The 20,746-nt window shown below is 45.4% G+C and overlaps 1 protein-coding gene across 3 annotated transcripts in view; it reads left to right on the top strand.

Annotated features, from left to right (window-relative positions):
- Positions 1-20,746, top strand: part of PRKCB (protein kinase C beta) — a 306,697-nt gene that overhangs the window by 115,619 nt on the left and 170,332 nt on the right. For all 3 annotated transcript variants that reach the window (XM_079121179.1, XM_079121181.1, XM_079121180.1), the window contains one exon: positions 8,092-8,174. In XM_079121179.1, the coding sequence (XP_078977305.1) occupies positions 8,092-8,174 (83 nt within the window). The remainder of the gene's footprint in view (positions 1-8,091; positions 8,175-20,746) is intronic.

A 20,746-nucleotide genomic window follows, 5' to 3' on the forward strand; every position in this document is an offset into this window, starting at 1 on the left:
CTTCAGTTTAGCCTGGTCACTGCTGTACCCCTTTCCTACTGCACCATACCAGTCTGGCTTCACTTAGTCCAAAGGCCTGGCCTCTGCAGGCATCTGAGTTCACAACCCCTGCACCAGGGCAGGAAGGATGGGTGACCTGTCGTCTGACTTACGGGATGCTGAGCGAAGGATCCTGCAGAGTATGCCGTTTCCATTCCAATCTGGCCTTCAGTCTGCTGGTTGGAGAACTGAGCTCCTCTGCTTTAAATGTCATCTGTGTGCATGTGAGGGGCCGTTGGCATTGATATGTCTGTGCAACAAATGTGCACAATAGAGAATGTATGAAGTGCAAACTAGGAAGGGACAGTCATCAGCCTGGCAGGAGTGTGGGGCAGAGTGAGAAGAGGGGGGAATGAAATTGGACAGAGATAATATCGTGGGTGGGTGCCAGGCTAAGTTATTTGAACCTTATTTTTTAGGCCAGTTTTGTCCAATCAGACTTCTTTCTACAGTGATGGATACGTCTTATTTATGTGCCGTCCAATATGGTAGCCTCTAGCCCTGCGGAGCTATTGAGCACTTGAAATATAGCTTGTAAGAATGATGGACTGAATTTTAAATTTTATTTAATCAACTTAGATTTACATAGCCCCATTTGGCTAGTAGCTACTGTTGGAAAGCACGGATTCAGGCAATAAGCAGTCAGCGAATGTGTTGGAGAGGGAAATGGGACCAAAGTCGGGTCTTCAGAGGATGAACTTTCTAGGAGCGTGTAGGCTTCCTGGGGTGGGTGGAAGTGGGTAGGAATAATATTGACAATGCTTGGCATTCATTAGGCATCACTGTGTCCACACGCTGAGCTAAGATCAACTCATTAAATCTGCATAAAACTGTATGAGAAAAGTGAAATTATTGTCCATATGTTACACACTAGGAAAGCAGCGCCCAGGCAAGGTCAGTGAGCATATTCAAGGTTATGGAGCTAAAAAATAGTGGTACCTGGTGTAGATTCCAGGCAGCGCGTTGCAGAGCTTGTACCAGGAACCCCTCCATTCTGGAAGAAAGTAAATGAACCTCCCCGAGAGCTTACTTTGTGCCATCCCCTGCCACCGCACATTCGCACATGACATCTCGTTTAGATTTATTAACGATGATGTGACATCGCCAGCCTTATCTCCTTGATGGTTGTGGAAACTTTGGCTCCTAGAGATGAGCTCTCAAGGCAGGCTGATCCATCTGTGGGGAGACCTGTTAAGGTTTTATCACAAAAAACTCCGTCTCTGAGTTGGTGAGGGCAGCTAAGGTGGAGTCAGCGGGGAAACGTACGGGAGGATATGGTTTCAAAGATGTTGCGAAGGAAGAATCAGTGGGACTTGGCAAATGACTGAGTGGCGGGGGTGAGAGCATGGGGGAGGATTTCTTCGGGAACATGAGATGAATGACAAACACAAATGAAACCACACTGTACCAGCGGAGAGAGTGGGCTCCAGAGGAAGACAGAGCTGGCTTCCTATGCGTGTCATCGTGGGCTAGCTGAGTGACCTTGGGTGGACGCCCCCGCCCTGGGCGTCAGCATCCCCGAGGATGAAAGGGGTATCACAGCACCTGCATCCGGGGACTGTGACGAGGTTTAGGTTGCATCACGGATATGAAGGCCCTTTGCAAACTCACGTGTCCTGGCCATGGAGATGGCTCTTTGTGCCTCTGAGGCTGGTGGTGGGGTGCAGATGGAACCAGATCTTTCTGCCTTTGATCACGGAGACAGTTCCTGCATTTGCAGGAAGCCACTGTATCTTGGGCACTAGGCAGAACTGAATACAGATAATCCTGTGGGTCAGCCTTTGTCTGGGAGAAAAGAGAGACCCCCTGCACGCACACAGGAGCCATCGCAAAGCAAAATCTGCAAGCTGGTGCTCCAACTAAAATGTCCCTTTCCCCCAAACATGTGGCATGTGCTTTCTTCTCTCATTTGCACTTTAGGCAACAAGCAGGCAGTGAATGCGTTGGAGCAGAGAAATGAGCCCAAAGCCAGGTTTTCAGAGAATGAAGTCGGTACTCTGATTATTCTCATTTTGGAGGAGGAAACTGAGGTTCAGAGAGGCCTCGTAAGTGGGTTAACATCCTTCAGCTTATCAGTGGTAAAGTGATAAGGTTCAAACTGTCATCCATCTGATTCCAGAGGCTTGGTCAATAACTCCTGCACGTGATGGGCTTTGTCCATGAGGACTGGCTGGTCTGGGGGCATCCTGAGGGACACCAGGACCTGGGAAAGTGCTGAGGACCCTGCTCTTCCTTTCTTCACAGGGCTCTGCAACTAGTGCTGGATTTCGTACCTCAGGTGGACTGTGGATTTAGGGTCAGAGATGGCTTCCCAAGGATGTCAGTTTTCCTTTGTGGAGAACTGGGTAGAAGAGAAGAATCAATGCCAAAAAGAAAATAAGATCTGATAACTTAATCTGCTCTATTTGGGGACATAATGAATAAATTTTAGTGCTGAAGAGCTAGGAGTTTTGGGGGTGGGTGGAGATGCAGCATGAAGCAGATTTGGGGTCTCCATGCGTTCCTGGGTCAGATACCTCAGAAGTCCCTTGACAGGATCCCCTGGGCTTTTGACTGTATTGGCCAATTCTGAAATCAATCAAGTGTTGGTGATCTTCTGCTAGGTATTAGATTCTTAATATCGCTGTAACAAATTAAAACAAATGTAGGAGCCTAAAATGACATAAACTTATTATCTTACAATTCTGGAGATCCAAACCCACAGTCAAGGTGTCTGCAGGGCTGCACTCCTTACAGGAGGTCTAGGGGACACTGCCTGGTCTTTCCCAGCTCCGAGAGGTCACCCACCTTCCCTTCTAGCACTGTCAGCTTGTCCACCGTGAGGAACCGTCGCTGTCCATGGTGGTGGACGTACAAGGACCAGCCAGGGGGACACGACTGAAAAGTTGGTTACATTTGCTCTCTTTTTATGGCTGACGAGATCCATTCCTTCGTTCATTCTCTCACCAAACATTCATTTCCTGAATATCCACGATGGACCTGGAATTGTGGTAGATACTAGGAATGAGAGATGGGTCCCAGCCCCCAGAAGTGGACAAGAATAAATAACATCCTAACAGATATTTTGAAGAAACTGCTAAAATAAAGCAACTACTTGAAAATGGGGTGTGTGTGGGGGGTGTTCTGTGTCAAGGAAGAAGTTTAAAGGAGGAGTTGAGAATGATCCCCTATCTCAGGGCCTCTAACCTAATCACATCTGTAAAGCCCATTTTGCCATGCCAGATGACGTGTCCACAGGTTCTGGGGATTGGGGTGTGGACATCGTTGGTGGTGGGGGGGAGCATTATTCTGCCTACTCTGATGTCACATGACCTTGATGACCTTGCATGTAATCAGGGAGGGGTGGAGACTGACCGAGCTCAGGACTTCTTTCTCGTTCTTGGCTGGAGTTGGACAGACACTTCTCCTAAACGGGCCATGTGTGCAGCCCGCTCCTGACCCTGACGTTTTCATTGCCCACTTAGTGCTTGGGCTTGGAGTTTGAAGGCCTGTTGTATAGTCCTCATAGAGCAGGTCGATGGACCGGGTTCAGTGGGCTCCGGGCCCCAGGCCTTCCAGCCCCAGAGCGTGAGAAGTGATTGAATTAATCACGGGCCGTTGAGGGATCCTTGGTTCTTACCAACTTCCTGGGTGAAAGTAGGACCCAGAACATTTTTTTTTTTTCAGCAATTCCGTAAACACAGTCTCTTCTTTAAGAAAAGCTAGTCTTCCCCTGAATTTGCCAAACAGAAATGAGGGGGTGTTTATTTGTTTCACAAAAGGATTTAGTTTGTTTCTTAAAATAGCCAACCCTACTCCTTCCTTTAAAGTATTTTAGTTAATGGGGAATTTGATTTGCTTGACTTCTCAGTAACACTAGTGTAGCAGGATTACCTGCTCTGGAAGCCCAACCTCCCCAGCTGTTCCCAGCGGCTCTCTAGAGTGTGCCAGGGGAGGGTGGGGTCACTCGGCATGTCGATCCCTCCTTAGTGGGTCTGGATTGTTTATCTCTGTGCTAATTGGAAGGATGCCTAAAGAGGTGCTATCAGTGGTGGAGTACTGTCACTCTCCATGGTGGTGACCTGTGGCTGTCCTGCCCAGCCTGGCGATTACCCTAGAGCTGGTCACCTTTGCTTTTCTTTCATGACTGATGATATTCATTCTTCCATCCATTTGCTCACCAAACATTAATTTACCGAGGATCAGTTGTGTACGCGGAATCGTGATAGATGCCAGGAGGTGAGAGATGGGTCTCTAAAAAACTGCATAAGGATCAGTAAGGTCCTGATGGGTATTTGGGAAGTGTGGAAGAAAGCTTCTAGAAGAAAGCAACTTTTTGAAAATGGGAGGAAACCTTGCTCACATTGTTGTGGGTCAAGGAAGGAACCCAAAGCTAACGGCATTAACTATAAAGCATAAGATGCATCCAAAACTGTACTTAAAAGAAATGTCTTAGGGGCTGGGGAGATAGCTCAGTTGGTAGAGTGCTTACCTTGCAAGCACAAGGCCCTGGGTTCGATCCCTGGTACCGCAAAAACATAAAAAAAGGAAAAAAAGAAACATCTTTAGGTTTATGATCTTTAGATTCTTAATGAAGAGGCATGGGAGTGAATGACCCCAGCGGTCAATCAAGAGCAGGAAGTGATAGTAGCAAAGGTTTGTTGAACACTCGTGCTGTGGTAGGCCCCATTCTAAGTGTAGATTGATCCCTGTAAGTCTGACGATACCACCGTTTGGGGGACTGCTGTTATTATCACAGTGCAGAGAGGAAGCTGAAGCACCAGGAGATCAGATCAAGCACCCACATATTAAGGACCGTGAACGATGGACAGAGGATCCAAACCTGGCCACCCGACTGCAGAATTCATGTTCCAAGACATAATGCAAATGCAGATATGTAGGATAAAGTGGGGGAAATGTACAACTCACACTTTATGAGGTAGACTAAAATCCAGGGGAATTGATCAATATACCCACAATCTGCTGCTTTAAATGGTAGAGGAAGAGTCAACAGAGAAGATGAAACACTGGCGGGGGGGCCGGGGGGGAATTAAAAAGAGAGTCCGTCTAACAATATGGGATGAAGAAAGAGTAGAAGAAACTTCACACCAGCCAGCGAAGCTGGCACGGTGTCAACACGTTGGAAATTCCCAAGGAAAACAAAAGTCTATTCCGAACGCTCATCTGAGAAGGGGGTAGAGAGGGGAGGAGAGAGATGGAGCTGGTGGAAACCCAGGAGGGGGACAAGAACGTGTGATTGTCCCTTAAGCTCACTTTCTTCTGAAAGGGTGGAAATACCAGGAGAAGAAAAAAGAAAGGAGAAAAGAAAAAAAAAAATGTGATTCCTTGGGATAATCTAATTATCCATCTGGAAAACACAAAGACAGCAAAACCAAAAACTCCCCCAAAATGTCCTGAGTTAAAACATGCTTACAACGAACACGTACTGAAATTCTCTTGCTTTCTTATTTGGAAACAACAAGCTGTTGAAAAACAAAATGGGAAAACATCCAATTCACAATAGCAAATTTATGAAGATTTGCCATGTACCCCATATCCAGTTTTCCCTATTATTAACATCTAAACATTTGTGAAGTTCTTATTTATACTTTAAAAAAAAATTCACAATAGCGTTAAAAAAGAATCCAGAAGAAAAATTTTAAAAAGAAAAAAGAGGCCCTCAGTGATACTAAGTGAGAAATATGCAGAAAACTCTGGGGAGGAAACTAAAGACTCCATTGGGGGATGTAAAACAAGACTTGAAACAAGAGAATCATCAATTCCTGGTGGAAGGACCTGTGGTTGTCCACGTGTCCATTATCTTGAATTTACTTCCTAAATTTGTAGACCATTCCACTCAAAGTCCCAATTATTTTATGGAGTTAGGGACTGACTGCATGCAATTCCAATAAAAATTTCCTCTGATGTTTTTAAAATCTTGATTAAACCGATTCTCAAGTTCGCTTGGAGAATAAGCATGCAGGGATAGCTAAGAAAATGTTGAAGATAAGGATAATGAGGGAGGACTTCCCTGCCAAGATGCAACATATTACAAAGCTACTATAATTAAAACCCCTATTGCCACACTTCATGACAGATCAGTGGGAAAAACAGGAGCCCCAAAGACAAACCCCAGTGTATGTAATTATTGAACTATAATAAAGCCGGCATTTGAAGTCTGCAGAGAAAGGGATGAATTATTCACTCAAGGACACTCGGAGAACTGGTTACCTACTGGAGGGGGAAGGCAAGTTAGATTTCCATTTCACATCAGGTTCTAAGAAATTGCAGATGGATTCAAGTGGAGAGAAAAAAGAATAATATTTAGATGACCTTAGTGAATGAAGGTGGCTTTTGTAATGTAGTTTCTTTACCTAGTTTTTCTTTATAGTGTCTTGAAGGTTACATTGCATATTTCCATCCTGACTTCTCTCCTTGTTAAAACACACATTTAAGCTTATAATGTCCTGTGTGTAGTTTTTCAGTACCTATAATCTCTTGAGAAATGTAAAACTCAGCAATTTTCAATTTTATAGTCCTTCTGCATCCCCACTTCTTATGACTTATGTTCTCTCTCAGTTTCTTTCTATGTTTTAAAATTTTTATGTATGGAAAATATTAAAATGTGGAAAAATAGATCTAATGTAATGAATCCTCATGTGTTCCTCACCCAGGTTCGATAATGACCTGTTATAACCAATGCTTTTCATCAATAACCCTCCTCAGCATCCTGAATTATTTTGAATTAAATTATTTTATCTATGAAGAGTTTAAGATAGATCCACAGAGATAAGGAGTCTATTTTTTAAAAAAAACCACAATACCATTATTTCACCAAAATTTTTTTTAATTTCCCTAATATCAATTAAAATAATTCCCTAATATCTTGGAAAAAAGTGAGTAGCTCATTTCCCTGATTGCCTCATAATTTTTTAAACTACTCGTTAATGCAAATTAGGCTTTCGAGAAGGTCCACATATTGCATTTAGTGGATCTGTTTCTTAAATTTGTTTGAATATATAAGTTTCTCCTCTTATTTCCTCCCTCTTGGAGTTTGTGGAAGAAACCACATTGGTTGCTCTTGTAGTTGTTCATATTCTACTTCTTTGTGTGGGGGGGTGTTGGGGGTTTGGCAATGGCTTCCCTATGGTGTCACTTAACATGTTCACCTGTGGCTTGTATTTTTTGTAAATTTGTAGTTGCATTAAGAGACATGAACCGACGTGGACTTGGTTACTTGGCTGGAGTACTTCTTAGACAGTGGTGTGAGCGTTGGTCTAGGTTGGTGGTATCTTTTTGCTATTGATGATGGTCATCTGGATCCATTATATCACGAGGGGTAGCTTTCACTTACTGAGCAAGCACCTTAGGAAGGCTCTAAGTTTGTCCTGAAAGCTTGGTACCTGTCCTCCTGGAACTCAGAGGTTATAAAAGACTGTAAAAGACAAAACTGAAAAAGAGTCCAACAACAACAACAACAAATCAGTTTTGATTTGTATAATATTCTCTGACTGCTTTCCCCCAGCGGATCCCCAGAAAGCAGGGCCATACCACAGATGCATTTAATTCACATAATCCCAATGCACATTTATGGACCTAAACCCAAGCCAGCTACTTCCTCTGCTGCCCGATCTAGGAAACAACATGGTATTTCCAGACGGGGAAGTCAGGTCATGTGGAATACCTGGGACCTTTTATTTAAAATATGTTTTTAGATGTTGATAGACCTTTATTTTATTCATTTATTTATATGCGGTGCTGAGGATGAACCCAGTGCCTCACACATGCTAGGCAAGTGCTCTACTGCTGAGCCACGACCCTGGCCCCATATGTGACCTTTCGAACCCCAGTTAACCCTGGAAGGTAAATGCCAGGGGGAGATGCAGCATCAGTACATGTGAAAGTTTATCTTCTACCAGGACAGCATGCAGAAATGGAAGTTTTTGTTTATTGTGGGATAAGACCTTCTCTTGTTGGTGAAGTCCAAGTTTAACGACCTCTTCCTCCCTCCCCCTCCACCCCTGCCGCCATGTCCCTTCCCCCCTGCTCCTCCCCTTCTTTTCTCTTTTGCAGTTTGCTGCTTTGTCGTGCACAAGCGTTGCCATGAATTCGTCACATTCTCCTGCCCTGGCGCGGACAAGGGCCCAGCCTCTGATGTAAGTAATGCACATGGTTCAGTTTTCTCCTGTCCCTGGTGGGCACATTCTTGTGCCCGGGGGAGAGTGGCGTGCTTAGACAAATGAGCGGGGCTCCTCCCATTCTAAGGCATGCGGTAGTCCCCATGGCCTCTGAGATGGCTTTCCTTTTAGTGGGGAAAATAGCAAAACATAACGTTTGGAGGGAGGGCCTCATAGATAGGAACCCGGGAGTTTCTCTACTATGATTTTTCTGAATGTCTTTGCCCCAGCCTTGGGGTGGAGGTGATGGGGAGGTCTGCCTTGTTAGCCTACTGGACAAGGTCGTTGGGTGGTTATTTGTAGTGTACTCTAGAGCTCTTTGAGGGGGAGGTCTTAATATCAAGGACCAAAAATTGGGAGGAAATGAGTTAATCCCACAACTGGGCATTCCAGAGTCTGCTGGCAGGACAAGAAATGATTATAGGTAAGACAGACAAACATTTTTTTTTGTTGTTGGAGTCATTCTGAGCTTATTTTAATCTGGATTAGAAAACCATATTTCCTAGTGATTTTATACTTATTGTAGGGATATGAAACTTCTTACCTAAGAAAAGGTATTGAGGTTGAGAAAACGCAAGTCAATTTAAGGAAATAATTGCGTCAATGACAGATGGGTAGATAAGGATGTAGCAGAAGTTTTGGTATAAGTTTGTCCCAAGTGTGGTGTCCTTTGTTGATTGCCTACACAAGAGCAATTTATAGATCTCACCCTCTTCTCTCCTTCTGGCACAGGCTACTTTTCATGCCAGAAATTGAAAACTTCTGATACCTTGCTTTCCGGGAAAGTGAGAATGTGCTCCAATCCTGCTGATGGGACCTGAGGGGGAACACTGGGGAAGCCAAGGAAAAAGTTTTCTTTTCTTTGAAGCGAGACACATCTCTTCCTTGTACTTTTGGATATTTTTGTGTGAGGATATAATGCTCAGAGTTGTGGCAGCCCTTTTGGGTCAATGAGGAAGACATTGCTGGTTTCCTGAGCATGGCAGATTGGAAGAGGTGAAGGAATATGGGTCATTGATGATACGGAGGGCCTGAGTCTTCTTATCCCCAAGTTGAATAGATAAGAAGTTCTCTGTGGTAAAGTCTCGCTGTTTGGAGTGCAGCTGGCATTGCTCTTAGCAGGCTTTCCACCGGGAGTCTCCATTGTGAACTGCACTGAGCATGCCCCAGGTGCTCCCTCACTCTGGGTTCTTTTATTTTGCTTCTGCTTACCCAGAATTTTGGGTCCTGTTACCCACAAAATTGACAGCTGACCTCAGCTTGTCTGAAATGAGTAGTGACTACCTTCTGTCCCTGAATTTCTTGGGCTCCCGGTAGCCTCCTATAAGTATGCCACGGCCATTTCGCTGAAATTCAGGGGACGTATCTGTCGCTCTGTTCATATGAGAGCCTGGTGCTGCTGCTACTCTGCTTGGAAAACGTAGTGCTGGAGGTTAGGAACGCCCAGCAACCTGGCATTCCAACGCCCCTGAGCTGAGAGGAAAGCTGGAGTCGTTGGCCGTGTTCTCTCCGTCCTGCTCCCTGGCCCTTCTAGTCCGGCTTCTTTGCTCCTCCCTAGGGAACCAGCAGGGGAGTCTGGGGAGACCGCCTGACTCCCGGATGCAGCTCTGGGTCAATCCAAGGCCTGAGCTCAGGTTGTAGGCAAGGGGAAATCCCCATATTCTGTCTCTGTCAGATTCATCTGTTGCCTGAGTCAGAAACTCAGTTCAAACTGGAGTTTTTGAAAAGAGAAGTTTCTTGGTGCCTGGAATTGAAAAGTCCGAGGACTGGCTTCCGGCGCAGTAAATCCAAGTGCTTAAATAAGGTCTCAGGATCCTCTTCTTCCACCTCTCACCCAGCCCTCCTCTGGGTTGGTTCCCTTCTCAGGAAGGCTTTTCTCCTGAGGCAACTTGACGGCCGTCACACCTTTAGCCTTAGATCTTATCTGTGTGGCAACCCCAGTGACCTCAGGTCTCCTTGGACCACAGGTCACATGGAGCCAGAAGGACGGGTTAAGCTGACCGGCCAGCCTTGATCCTATGCTGTTGTGGTTTGAATGCTTTGTGTCCCTCCCCAAATTCATACGTTGAAACCCTAGGCCCCTAGGTGATGGCATGAGGAGGTCGGGACTTTGGGAAGTGATCAGGTCGTTAGGGAGGAAACTTCATGAATGAAATTAATGCCTTAATATACCAGGGACCCCAGAGAGATGGCTCACCCCTTCCACCATGTGAAATAACGGTAAGAAAACAGCAGCGTGTGAGGAAATGAGTCTGCCTGTCCCTTCATCCTGGACTTACCCTCCAGAACTGGGAGAAATACATTTGTTATTTAAAAGCCACCCAATTTTTGGTATTATTTCATGATAGCAACCCCAGTGGACGAAGACTGAAAATTTTGTTGCCAAGAGTGACTCTAGAGGAACAGAATTTTAAGGCAGTTCTCTGAGTAGGTCCTGGCAGCTTTGGAATGGAGGCAGGTGCTCCAGAAGATTGTCTGGATCCTCTGAATCGGCCTGCAGCATCTGGTGCTGTTTCTCTGATAGCCAGGATTGATGGGTCCAGGAATCAAGCAGGTAGAAACGGGAGTAACATCGCTCACCATCACCCCTAGTGACCCACCAGCCAGAGTGTTGCTTCCTATTCCCATGAATTTATGCTCTGCCCGCCTAGAGGTCTTAGTTCCAGACGGAGAGGTGCGTGTCCCAGGGACCCATACAATGATTCTGTTGAACTGGAAGTTAGGACCATCAGCTGGCCATGCGGGCCCCTCATGCCTCTGTGTCAGTAGGTCAAGAGGGAGTAATGGAGTTGCTGGGGTGATTGATCTGGACTTCCAGGGGGAAGCTAGACTACTACTTCACAACAGAGGAAAAGAAGACTGTGTCTGAGCCCTTGGGGTGTCTCTTAGTGTCGTGATTGAGGTCAATGGAAAACTACAGCAACCCAATCCGGGCAGGGCTACTCATGGCCCCGACGCTTTAGGAAAGAAAGTTTGGGTCACCCTGTCCGGTGCTTGCTGGGAGCAAAGGGGAAACAGAACGGGCAGTCAAAGCAGTTTTAAATACCACTTATGACCTTGGGACTAGTTATAGACATACAGACGGATTGACATGAAAATTTTCTTTTAATTTTACTATGAATACATTTTGATGTATACCCACATATTAAGCAATTATCTCTGTTTTCTTTCCCGTCTTAGTCTTTTGTCATTTGACATATGATGCATTGATTTTTGTATTGCTATTTATGTATTGTCGATTTTTCATCTTAGTGCTTAAGATATGGGATATCAGGGAGGGTAACAGATACTCAAGGATTTTACCTCCTCTGGGGAAGGGATTGGTGTGTTTTCCATTGTTCAAGGTCCAGTTGTGTTATGTTGGGTGGAATTATGACCTTGTTATTTCTTAGATGGAAATTTAAGTTTGGTTCGATGAGATGTTGTGTGGATGCCGAGGTGAGCAAGGGTAGACTCGTGCTGGTTAATTTCCTGCATCAACTTGACTGGGATAAGAGATGCCCAGATTGCTGGTAAAACATTATTTTTGGGTCTGCAAAGGTGCTTCCAGAAGGTCAGCGGATGGACTGAGGAAAGAAGATAGATGCCTTCACCAGCATAGATGGGCATCACTACTATCCATTGAGAGCCCCAGTAGAAAAAGGTAGAAGACAGGGGAATCACCCTCTGTTGGAGCTGGGACATGCATCTTTCCACACTTTAGATATCAGTGTTCTTGGTTCTAGAACTTCAGACTTGTACTAGGACTTATGCCTTTGGATCCTCAGCTTCTCACTCCTTTGGACTGGATTATACCACTGGCTGCTTTGGTTCTCCAGCTTGTAGACAGCAGATCATGAGGTCGCTCAGCCTTCATAATCACATGATAAATATATCCCCGTATCTGTATCCCTATCTTCTTCTATCCCAGTGGCTCTGTTTCTCGGGAGAACCCTGGGCCTACTCCTGTACAGGTCTGGGTACTCACCCCAAAGTTTGAGAGTTAGGGGATAGATGGTCCCTCAGAAGGAAGCTAGGGAAGCAGTGTTTTGTACTGGTTAAAATCACAGGCTATGTATAGAACCAACCTTCTTAGTGCTTAAACCTCCATGACCTTGGACAAGTTATTTAAATATCTTCATGCCTTAGATTCTTAGCTGAAATGGGTGAAATAATAGTTCTTACCTTACGGCATTGCTGAGTGCCAAATGTATGCATACCTAGGAAGGCACAGTGGACAGAGTCTGGTATAGAGCAGGAGCTGTCTGTGCATGTGTGATGAAGACAGTGGGCAGAACAACAGTGAACACACGCAGGACAGTCAGCAAGGCCGGACCAGGGAAGTCTGAAGGGTGGACAGGTTCTCTGTCTACCACCTGGCCATCCTTCTTAGGCGTGCGTGGCTCCATGTGCTAATACCCCACCCTGCAGGAATGAGGAGTGCAGCCACGCATTGCTTCAGGCATGGGGAGGGTAGGATGTACTCCCTGCAGCCAGTGTGCATAGGATTTGGCAGCCTACCTGCAATGATTCTATCTCTGGATACCATTCCAAGAAGGCCGGTTGGCACCAAGGATGATGAATCAGTTCAGTCTCCCGAACTGGCTTGACTGAGTTCATTGACCTTTTCCTGCCTGTTGTTGCAGACGTGATTAAGGACCTGGCCACACCTGCGTGGCCACCTGGCCGGGCTTTCTTTTGGCTGCTCCTGTGTCACGCAGGTCTAGAGAGGTGTCCTTTCCTACTCTGTGACCTTGGAGGAGCTTGTGTGCAGCAAGTTCATGGAGCAGAAAAACAAATGTGCTGGGCTCCATCCTTTATTCTCTGCTATTAAAAGCCCACTTGGAGCCAGAATATGTTCTGGATGTTAGTAGAACTTCATGCCGTTGACATCATTCTTCAGATTGGTCCACATCATGATTTACTGAGAGAACTTTGTGAACCAGGCAGTGTCCCAGTGAACCTAGCTACTGAGCGGACCATTCAATGCCACTGGGAAGAGATAATAGATGCAGCATTCAACACCAGAGGATCTCAAACATGGTGGAGTTCACGGATGATACTTCCGATCGTCAACAGGTGTCTTCCTGGTCATTGGTCTCATCAAGTTGGAAGAACTCAGTTCTGTCTCTTGGACCTTTTAGAAAGACTAAGTCTCTGTAACTTCCATAGGCATTACATACGGACATTATGGGTTACCTAACACTCGGAATATGGACACAGACACAGCCTCCTGAGATCTCAGAACTGGAAAGAGAGGAATTGCCTCTGAAGAAGGAGACTGGGGCGAGTCAAGTGAGGCATTTGCTCTGGACACAGAGTTAGGGGTTTTGGCCTGGCCAGTGGCTATTTGGTGGATCAACTGGTGGCCACTTGCTCTGGGATGGCCACACTCTCAGGACCGACAGTGAGTAGCTGTCAGCCTGGGTGCCCTGGTTTCCCTCCATGTGGCTTTGTCCTCAGGGCCACTGGTGGGCTCTGCTCGTGGACGTGGCGATTTTAGGACTCCCAGAAGGGCAGGAGCCCTGCCCCCCCCATGCACAAGAGCTTCCCAAGCCTGTGAATCGTGTTTGCTAATGTCCCGCTGGACAAAGCTCGTCAGTTTCACGGCCAAGTCCAAATTCAAATGGCAGAGAAGTGGACCCCACTGCCTCCACGGATGAGGAAAATCTGTGGTTGATCTTTGTATGTTCACCAAGGGGCCACTGCTGAGCAGAATCCCTGGGGACCATCACACTGGGCTTCAGAAAAGATCTGCTGTTGTTATTGTGACTCCAAGAGGCACAGATGGCCTCATCCAGGGAGGGGAGTGCATCTCCCTTGTTCGCTGCCCCAGGTCCCCAGCTGAATTAGCCACCCCTGGCTACAGACCGGTAGTGAGGCACTTTACTGACCATGTCCATGGTGGTGAAATCAGAAGTACCTGAATTTAAGGCCTGATTCCACCCAGATACTCATGAGGGGTATTTGCGCTTATCCTTCTACTTCTCTGTGCCTTTGTGTCTTTATCTAAAACATATTCGTACCAACCACGTAGGTTTATAGCGATCACTGAAATAAATGTTTACAATGAAAATTTAAAAAGTGAACAAACAGAAGTCACCCGGATTGAGGAAGCCCCTCTTGCAAGTGCCCGGCTCACACGGGTAGGGAAGGGCATGGCCAGTGAAGGGCACACCCATGGCTCCCTCACCACCCATGATGGACATCCCCACACGCCTCCGCCTGGAGTGGGCCGAGCGGGGCAATTACTGTTTCCATTTCCATCACTTCAGACAAAATCTCTAATTCAGTGGTGTGTTGCTGAGAAAACCACCCAGACTTTGGAGCCAGAAAACCTGGGTGTCACATTCCAACTCCGCCACTGACCGCTCCAGTGACCTTGGGAACATAATTTACATCCCGGGACCATTGGTTGATGTATTCAAAATGGGCAAAATGAGACCCCAAATCATAGATTTTTTGTGAATATTCACGAGGGACCACACCTGGAGCGGTGACTGGCACAGAGAATGACTTTTTAAAATCATTATTAATATACAGAGTCATCTCTCCTGCTCCAGAAAGGACACAGGCTACTTTCTGACCCGCTAAAGAATAATAGCTAATAATAATAGCTAACTGTATTGATCGGGGCTCTGTGCCAGGCAGTACATCAGTGCCAAAAGACTCTGGTTGGTTTGTCTGAAAAGATACTTTCTTCAATATTTTATGGTTTTAGAAATAATTTGTGATCTAAAAATTATTAAACCTAATCATTTTCAACCTAAGTATGACAATTCTAGGAATCTTCGCTAAGAAATTATTTAAGGACATGCATCTCTTTAGCTAGAGTGACATTCCATTGCATCACTATGTATAGTAGTGAAAATTTGGAAATGGCTCAAGTGACTACCAATTAGGGTTTATATAAGTAAAATATATTTCATCTGTGAAGAAGTGCTTTGCTGTGATTAAATTCCACATTGTCTGGGGTGATGGAAAAGTTCCGGACTTGGGTGGTCGCACTACAGTATATATGTTCTTCAGACCTCATCAAGCTGTATGCTTAAAATCTCTACATAATCATATGGAAATTATACTTTAATAAAAAGCCACAGTGATTAAAGATGTCATTGGCCTGGGGATATGGTCAATATATATCACTCAATGTAAAAGAGCAGACAGCAAAATATTAGCTTTGGCATAGTCTATAAAAAAGTAAAATTACTATACATTCATAATATTTAAAAATAGCTCATGCATGTAATCCTTAACATGCCACATGTAGTGTTTTACACATGTAAAAACCAAAGGCCACATTTCTTAAGCACAGACTTCACAACAGAAGTGCTTCTTCTTTGGTGGCTCTTGGTTCATTCTGCTCCATGGTCTTTGTGCTGGCCGTTGTTGCAGAACGCTGAAGAACCCTTTGGGATATCCTGTAGCTGGTTTCTCCTCTGGTTCTGCTCATTTCATTTCTAGTGAAGTCTCAGGACTGAAGCACTGAATTTGGTGAAGACCAAACACGGGTGAAGTCTCGGGTGTGACAGAAATTCACAAAGAGAGTCCCCAATTGTGACTTCAGATATGGCTGTGCTTGAGGTCTTCCATCAGCTGGAAGCTAGCTATGTCCCCCGAGTGAGGACCTCCAGGTGTCCCCATAAGATCCTGGCCCCTGGTGTGTCTTGATCTTAAGTCACCCGAGGCCTTGGAGAAGGAGAGCGAGTCCAAGCTCAGCCAGGCAAGGCCCCACCCATTTCCTGCTCAGCATGAGTGACAGTCCATCCTCAGGGCAAAGGCTCACCCTCCCCTACATGGTTTTGTCAGGCTTCTTGGCTCAGAAAAAGCCACCCAGTATCAACTGTGCTCCTCTCAAAGCCTGGGTATTCTGGTCTCACGGCACCGAGTGGGGACACTCATGGTTTCTTTCCAATAATAACCCTCAGGCCTGCCTATCTCCTTCCAGGGCTAAAGCAAGTTAGGACTGAACATCTCTCTTGATCTGAAAGACCCCTGTCTCTTAATAGCGGTGATTCAATCTAAACAAGATCGTCCTTCTTCCTTATTTATCTATTTTCTGTCTGAATCTGAAAGGGTTTAAATTATATCCTATTCACAAAACACTTCAGTCTATGACTTCTGCGTTCAAAGCAAAAGTGCTCAGTAACCGAGGTAAATGTTATCAAATGCCCAAAGGATGCCCAAGGAGGGTGGGCATGGGTGGAGGTACCCTGACAGTGGGTGGGCCTGTCTAGCTCAGAGGTTTGCTGTCACCAAATATCCCAGATATCCAAAGGACTGTTGTATAGTTATTTTGTGTTTAACTCCAAAGGACAGGATTAGGACCATTGGTGCAGGATAAGGAAAAACAGCCCAAACTGAGCAACTTGCTTTCTGTATAATGTTAACTCTCCCTCCGGGGAGAGCAAAACTCTGTCGCCGGGCATGCTGCAGAGGGGGTGTCTAGGAACTGGGTTTCCACCACGGTGGTGATTCCGGTCGGTGTCGTTGAGTTGCACGCAACAGAAGCTGCGTTGGTTAAGTTAGGAAGGAATTCACTGGAAAGGATATGGTGTGCCCACCAGAACTCAAAGAAATCTTGAACAACCAGACCGACTCTATCTGATTTAGATTAATTCAAATTCTGAAAGGAGAGAGATTGTTTGGTCAAGCTCAAGTGATCTAACCAACCCTTGGTTGGGCCTTTTAAGTTTTCTGCCAAACAGTGGGAGGGCAAGACTTTTCAAAGGAGAATTGAGACACTGTTACAGAGAAAAAGAAAACAGAGAGGTTGGTCTGAGCAGACTCACGTGTGTCTATTATGTCTTCCAAACTCTGCTTTGCAGATCACAGGCTGGTGGAGTGCCTAATGACTAATCAGACCAGTATCGGGAAAAGTCATGCTATCGATTCGGGGAGCTGTATTTTTTAAAGCTCTTGGGTGTTTTTGATGGGTGGCCACATTTGGAAATGAACAACAAAGTCTTCTAAGTCAGAATGGTTAGGTTTTGAATTCCAGGTTTGCTGCTAACTAGCTCAACAATCTTGGGCCAGTTACCTAACCTTTCTGCCTCAGTTTCCTCATCTGGAAAAAGAAGATAGAAGAGCACCTGCCTCACAGGGTCCAGATGAAGATTAAACGAGCTGTTTTATGGTAAAGGCTTCATACCATGTCTGACATCTCGTACATGCTGATCAATATTCTCATCCACGGTCCGTTCAAGCCTTAGATGGTGAGTTTCGGAAGTGCAGACTTACTTTGGCATCGCACGCATGAATCTTACTCTCTACCGAATGGAAACTCAAAGCCATTTCCCAGGGGTCTGCTGGCAGAAGGGTTCATCTGTGATGAATGCAGTTCTGTTGACGGTCAGGGGCTTGCCACATGCTGCTTCTGCTCCCACTCGCCCTGGGCGGACAACTCTTGCAGGGCAGAACCAGCTGTAAAGGTCAGACTGGATTGCTTCCAAACAGCTCTGTGTCCCTCACTGTCACAAAGACCCATGCTTCACGCCGTGGAGGAAGAAATGAATCTGAGATGCTGAAGGAGCAGAGAATGGAAACCAACTGTTTTTCCTGTGCAGAGAGGTCAGCTGCTGAGATTTGAATGAGCCTGAGACATCCTATCCTAGGAATTATTTTGACTTTTCCTGGTTGGGGGCCAGGACCCGACACACAGTCTGATAAAGGCAATTTCCCACAAACCCCTGCCTCTGAGCCTGCAGACCTGGAGGGAAATGCAGAAATCAAAGAGCAGATGACCCTGGAGGGGAGGCAGCCTGGAGGGATATAAATGCCCCCGTTCTGGAGTCCAGGGACCTCATTTCTCATCTTTCTGTCTGACATTTTTCATTCCCAAGAGCTCCCCCACCTCCAGTGGTCTGGGATTGTAGGAGTTCCAAATATTCTTTTGTTTAAAAAATATATGTAAAGATTACATGAATGGTATGAATCTACATCGTGCACAACCATAGAAACAAAAAGATGTATTCCATTTGTATACAATGAATCAAAATGCAGTCTGTAAAATTTAAGACAATTAAGAAAATTATACACACAAAAAAATACTAAGAGCCAGCATTCATAGACATAATTCTGTTATAAGCATTTTACATACAATGAGGCTTTATTCTTCCTTATACCTGACGAGGTAGTGCTAAAGGCAGGTAGGCCAGGGAACCTGCTGGGATCCCAGCTGGCCAGGTTCGGCTGCCTCTTTGCATGAGAAATAAACAAATGGAGTAAAAAGATGAATTTTATGCAGTTTGATCAACTGGGAGAAGCAGCCAGGTGGTTTCTTTCCCAGTCTTACAAAAACAGTTACAGAACAGTTGTTTATAGAAATAAAAGCCAGGAGACATACACGTGCAGACATATCTAGCCAGACAACTTGTGGGTTTCAGTTTTCTAAGGGTACAGCCTGGCCAGGGGGTGGTTCCTCGGTTTTTATTCACGACATGAGGGAGTTCATGATACAGAAAAGCAGTTATCAGGAAGTTGCTTTTCATTTTAAAGGGGCTCTTGTTTCACCAGATCATTGTTAATCATCCCCATTTCACAGATGAGGAAACCAAGATTTGTCCAAGGTCGCATAACCAGGAAGTAAGCCCACATTTAAATCTAGTCAACCTGGCCTTCATTTCTGTGTTCTTACCTAGTAACTCAACACTGTACACCTGCAGAGAAGCTAACAGATGCAGGCAATCCTTTTCTCTGAGAACTCTTTTCTTGAATATTCTTCCCCCAAACTCTTTTTTTTTCTTTTTTTTGCAAATGGAACCCTCAGAAACTTCTGATGCCCCTTCTGACACCTCCCACCCCATCCATCAAAGTAGCTACTACTGAGGCAACCAATAGTTTGCCTGAACCCCACCCTTCACAGGCAACTTTTATTTTACTTTGGAAAGAACATTTCCCCGATCCACCCTCTTACTAAATTTTCAACGTACAGGATATTATTGTTGCCGGTAGATTCCCTGTTGCCCTGCAGATCTCAGAGCTCATTCATCTTGCTTGACTGGAACTTTGTGACCCTTGATTGGTAACTCCCCCTTTCTTCCTCCTTCCCGTCCCTAGCAACCGTCCTTCCACTCTCTGATTCTATGCAGTTCACTATTTTAGAAAACTTCTCATAAATCTAGCATGCCGCATTTGTCTTTCTGGCTTGTTTCACTTAGCTTAATGTCCTCAAGCTTCTCCATGTTGTCTTGCTTTGTGGAATCTCCTCTCTAAGGCTGAATAGTGTTTCTGTGTGTGTGTGTGACAGTTTCTTTATCCATTTATTTGCCAGTGGACGTATATGTTGTTTCTACATCTTGGCTTTTGTGGATAATGCTTCAAAGAACCTGGAAGTGCTATCGTCTCCTACTTTCAACTCCTTTGGAAAAAATACCCAGAAGTGAGATTACTGGATCACATGGTAGTTCCATTTCTTAATGTTTCGTGGAACCTCCTTGTGTTTTGTGTGTTCAGGACTCGATTTTCCATTTCTCCAAAGAAAGCGTGCAAATGGCTAACAGGTATATGAAAAATAGTGCTTAGCATCACTTATCACCAGGGAAATGCAAATCAAATCCACACTGAGATCTCACCCCATGCCTAAGAAGATAAATAGTATTTTTAAAAACCTAAAAGATAGCAGGTGTTGGTGAGGATGTGGAGAAATTGGAACCCTTGCACATTGCAAATACAAAATGGTGCAGCCTCTGTGGAAACAGCTTCCCTGCCTTTGGACTCTATGTAAATAAAATGACCCTCTCTGGTGCCTGGTGCTTAGATGTGGCTGCATGACTTTGAAGGGACACAGAGCATCCAGTTAAGCAGGACGTCCAACTCCTAACCAGCAGGGGCCAGGCAGGTAAGTAAATGAGCCACGCTGTGATCCCAGGAGTGTCCACATGGCCCGTGCACACGCTCTCTGAAAACTGTCACTCAACTCCATTCATAAAAATATCCAGCTCTTTAAAGGAACAACTTTTCTAGAGAAGTCTGAAATCTCCCCAATTTAGACACTGGCATATAATTTGAGAATTTACAATGATGGAGTAGTTGTTTTTTGTTTTTTTGTTTTTTTTTTTTTTTTTTTTTTTTTGATCCTGGGGATGAACCCAGGGGGCGCTTAACCACTGAACCACATCCCCTTCCCTTTTTATTTTTTATTTTGAGACCGAATCTCCCTGAGTTGCTTAGGCCCTTGCTAAGGCACAGAGACTGGTTCTGAACTCCAGGTCCTCCTGCCTCAGCCTCCGGAGCCGCTGGGATTACAGGTGTGCGCTACCTCACCTGGCGATAGTGTGGTTTTTAAACACGTTTTTGGGCTGGATTCATCCTGTGGACCTCCAGTTTACAATGTCTGCATTTGCAGGATCTCCCTTCATTTGGGGCAGAAGGGAAATGTAAATGTAGCCAAATCAGCCTACTTTGGGAAGTGAAGAGCCAGCAACAGTGCAGAGCCAGGGGTGAAGGGAAAGCAGAGGCCTCTGGTCTCTTGGTGGTGCTGAGGTCTGAACTGGCTCCCCCACTTCCCTAACCCTTGTACACGGCTCTGGTTAGGAGCCCATAGCGCCAGCGCCCCCTGCTGGCACAAGCAC

This window comes from Sciurus vulgaris, assembly GCF_902686455.1.
Source record: "Sciurus vulgaris genome assembly, chromosome: 18".
NCBI classification, from domain to species: Eukaryota; Metazoa; Chordata; class Mammalia; order Rodentia; family Sciuridae; genus Sciurus; species Sciurus vulgaris.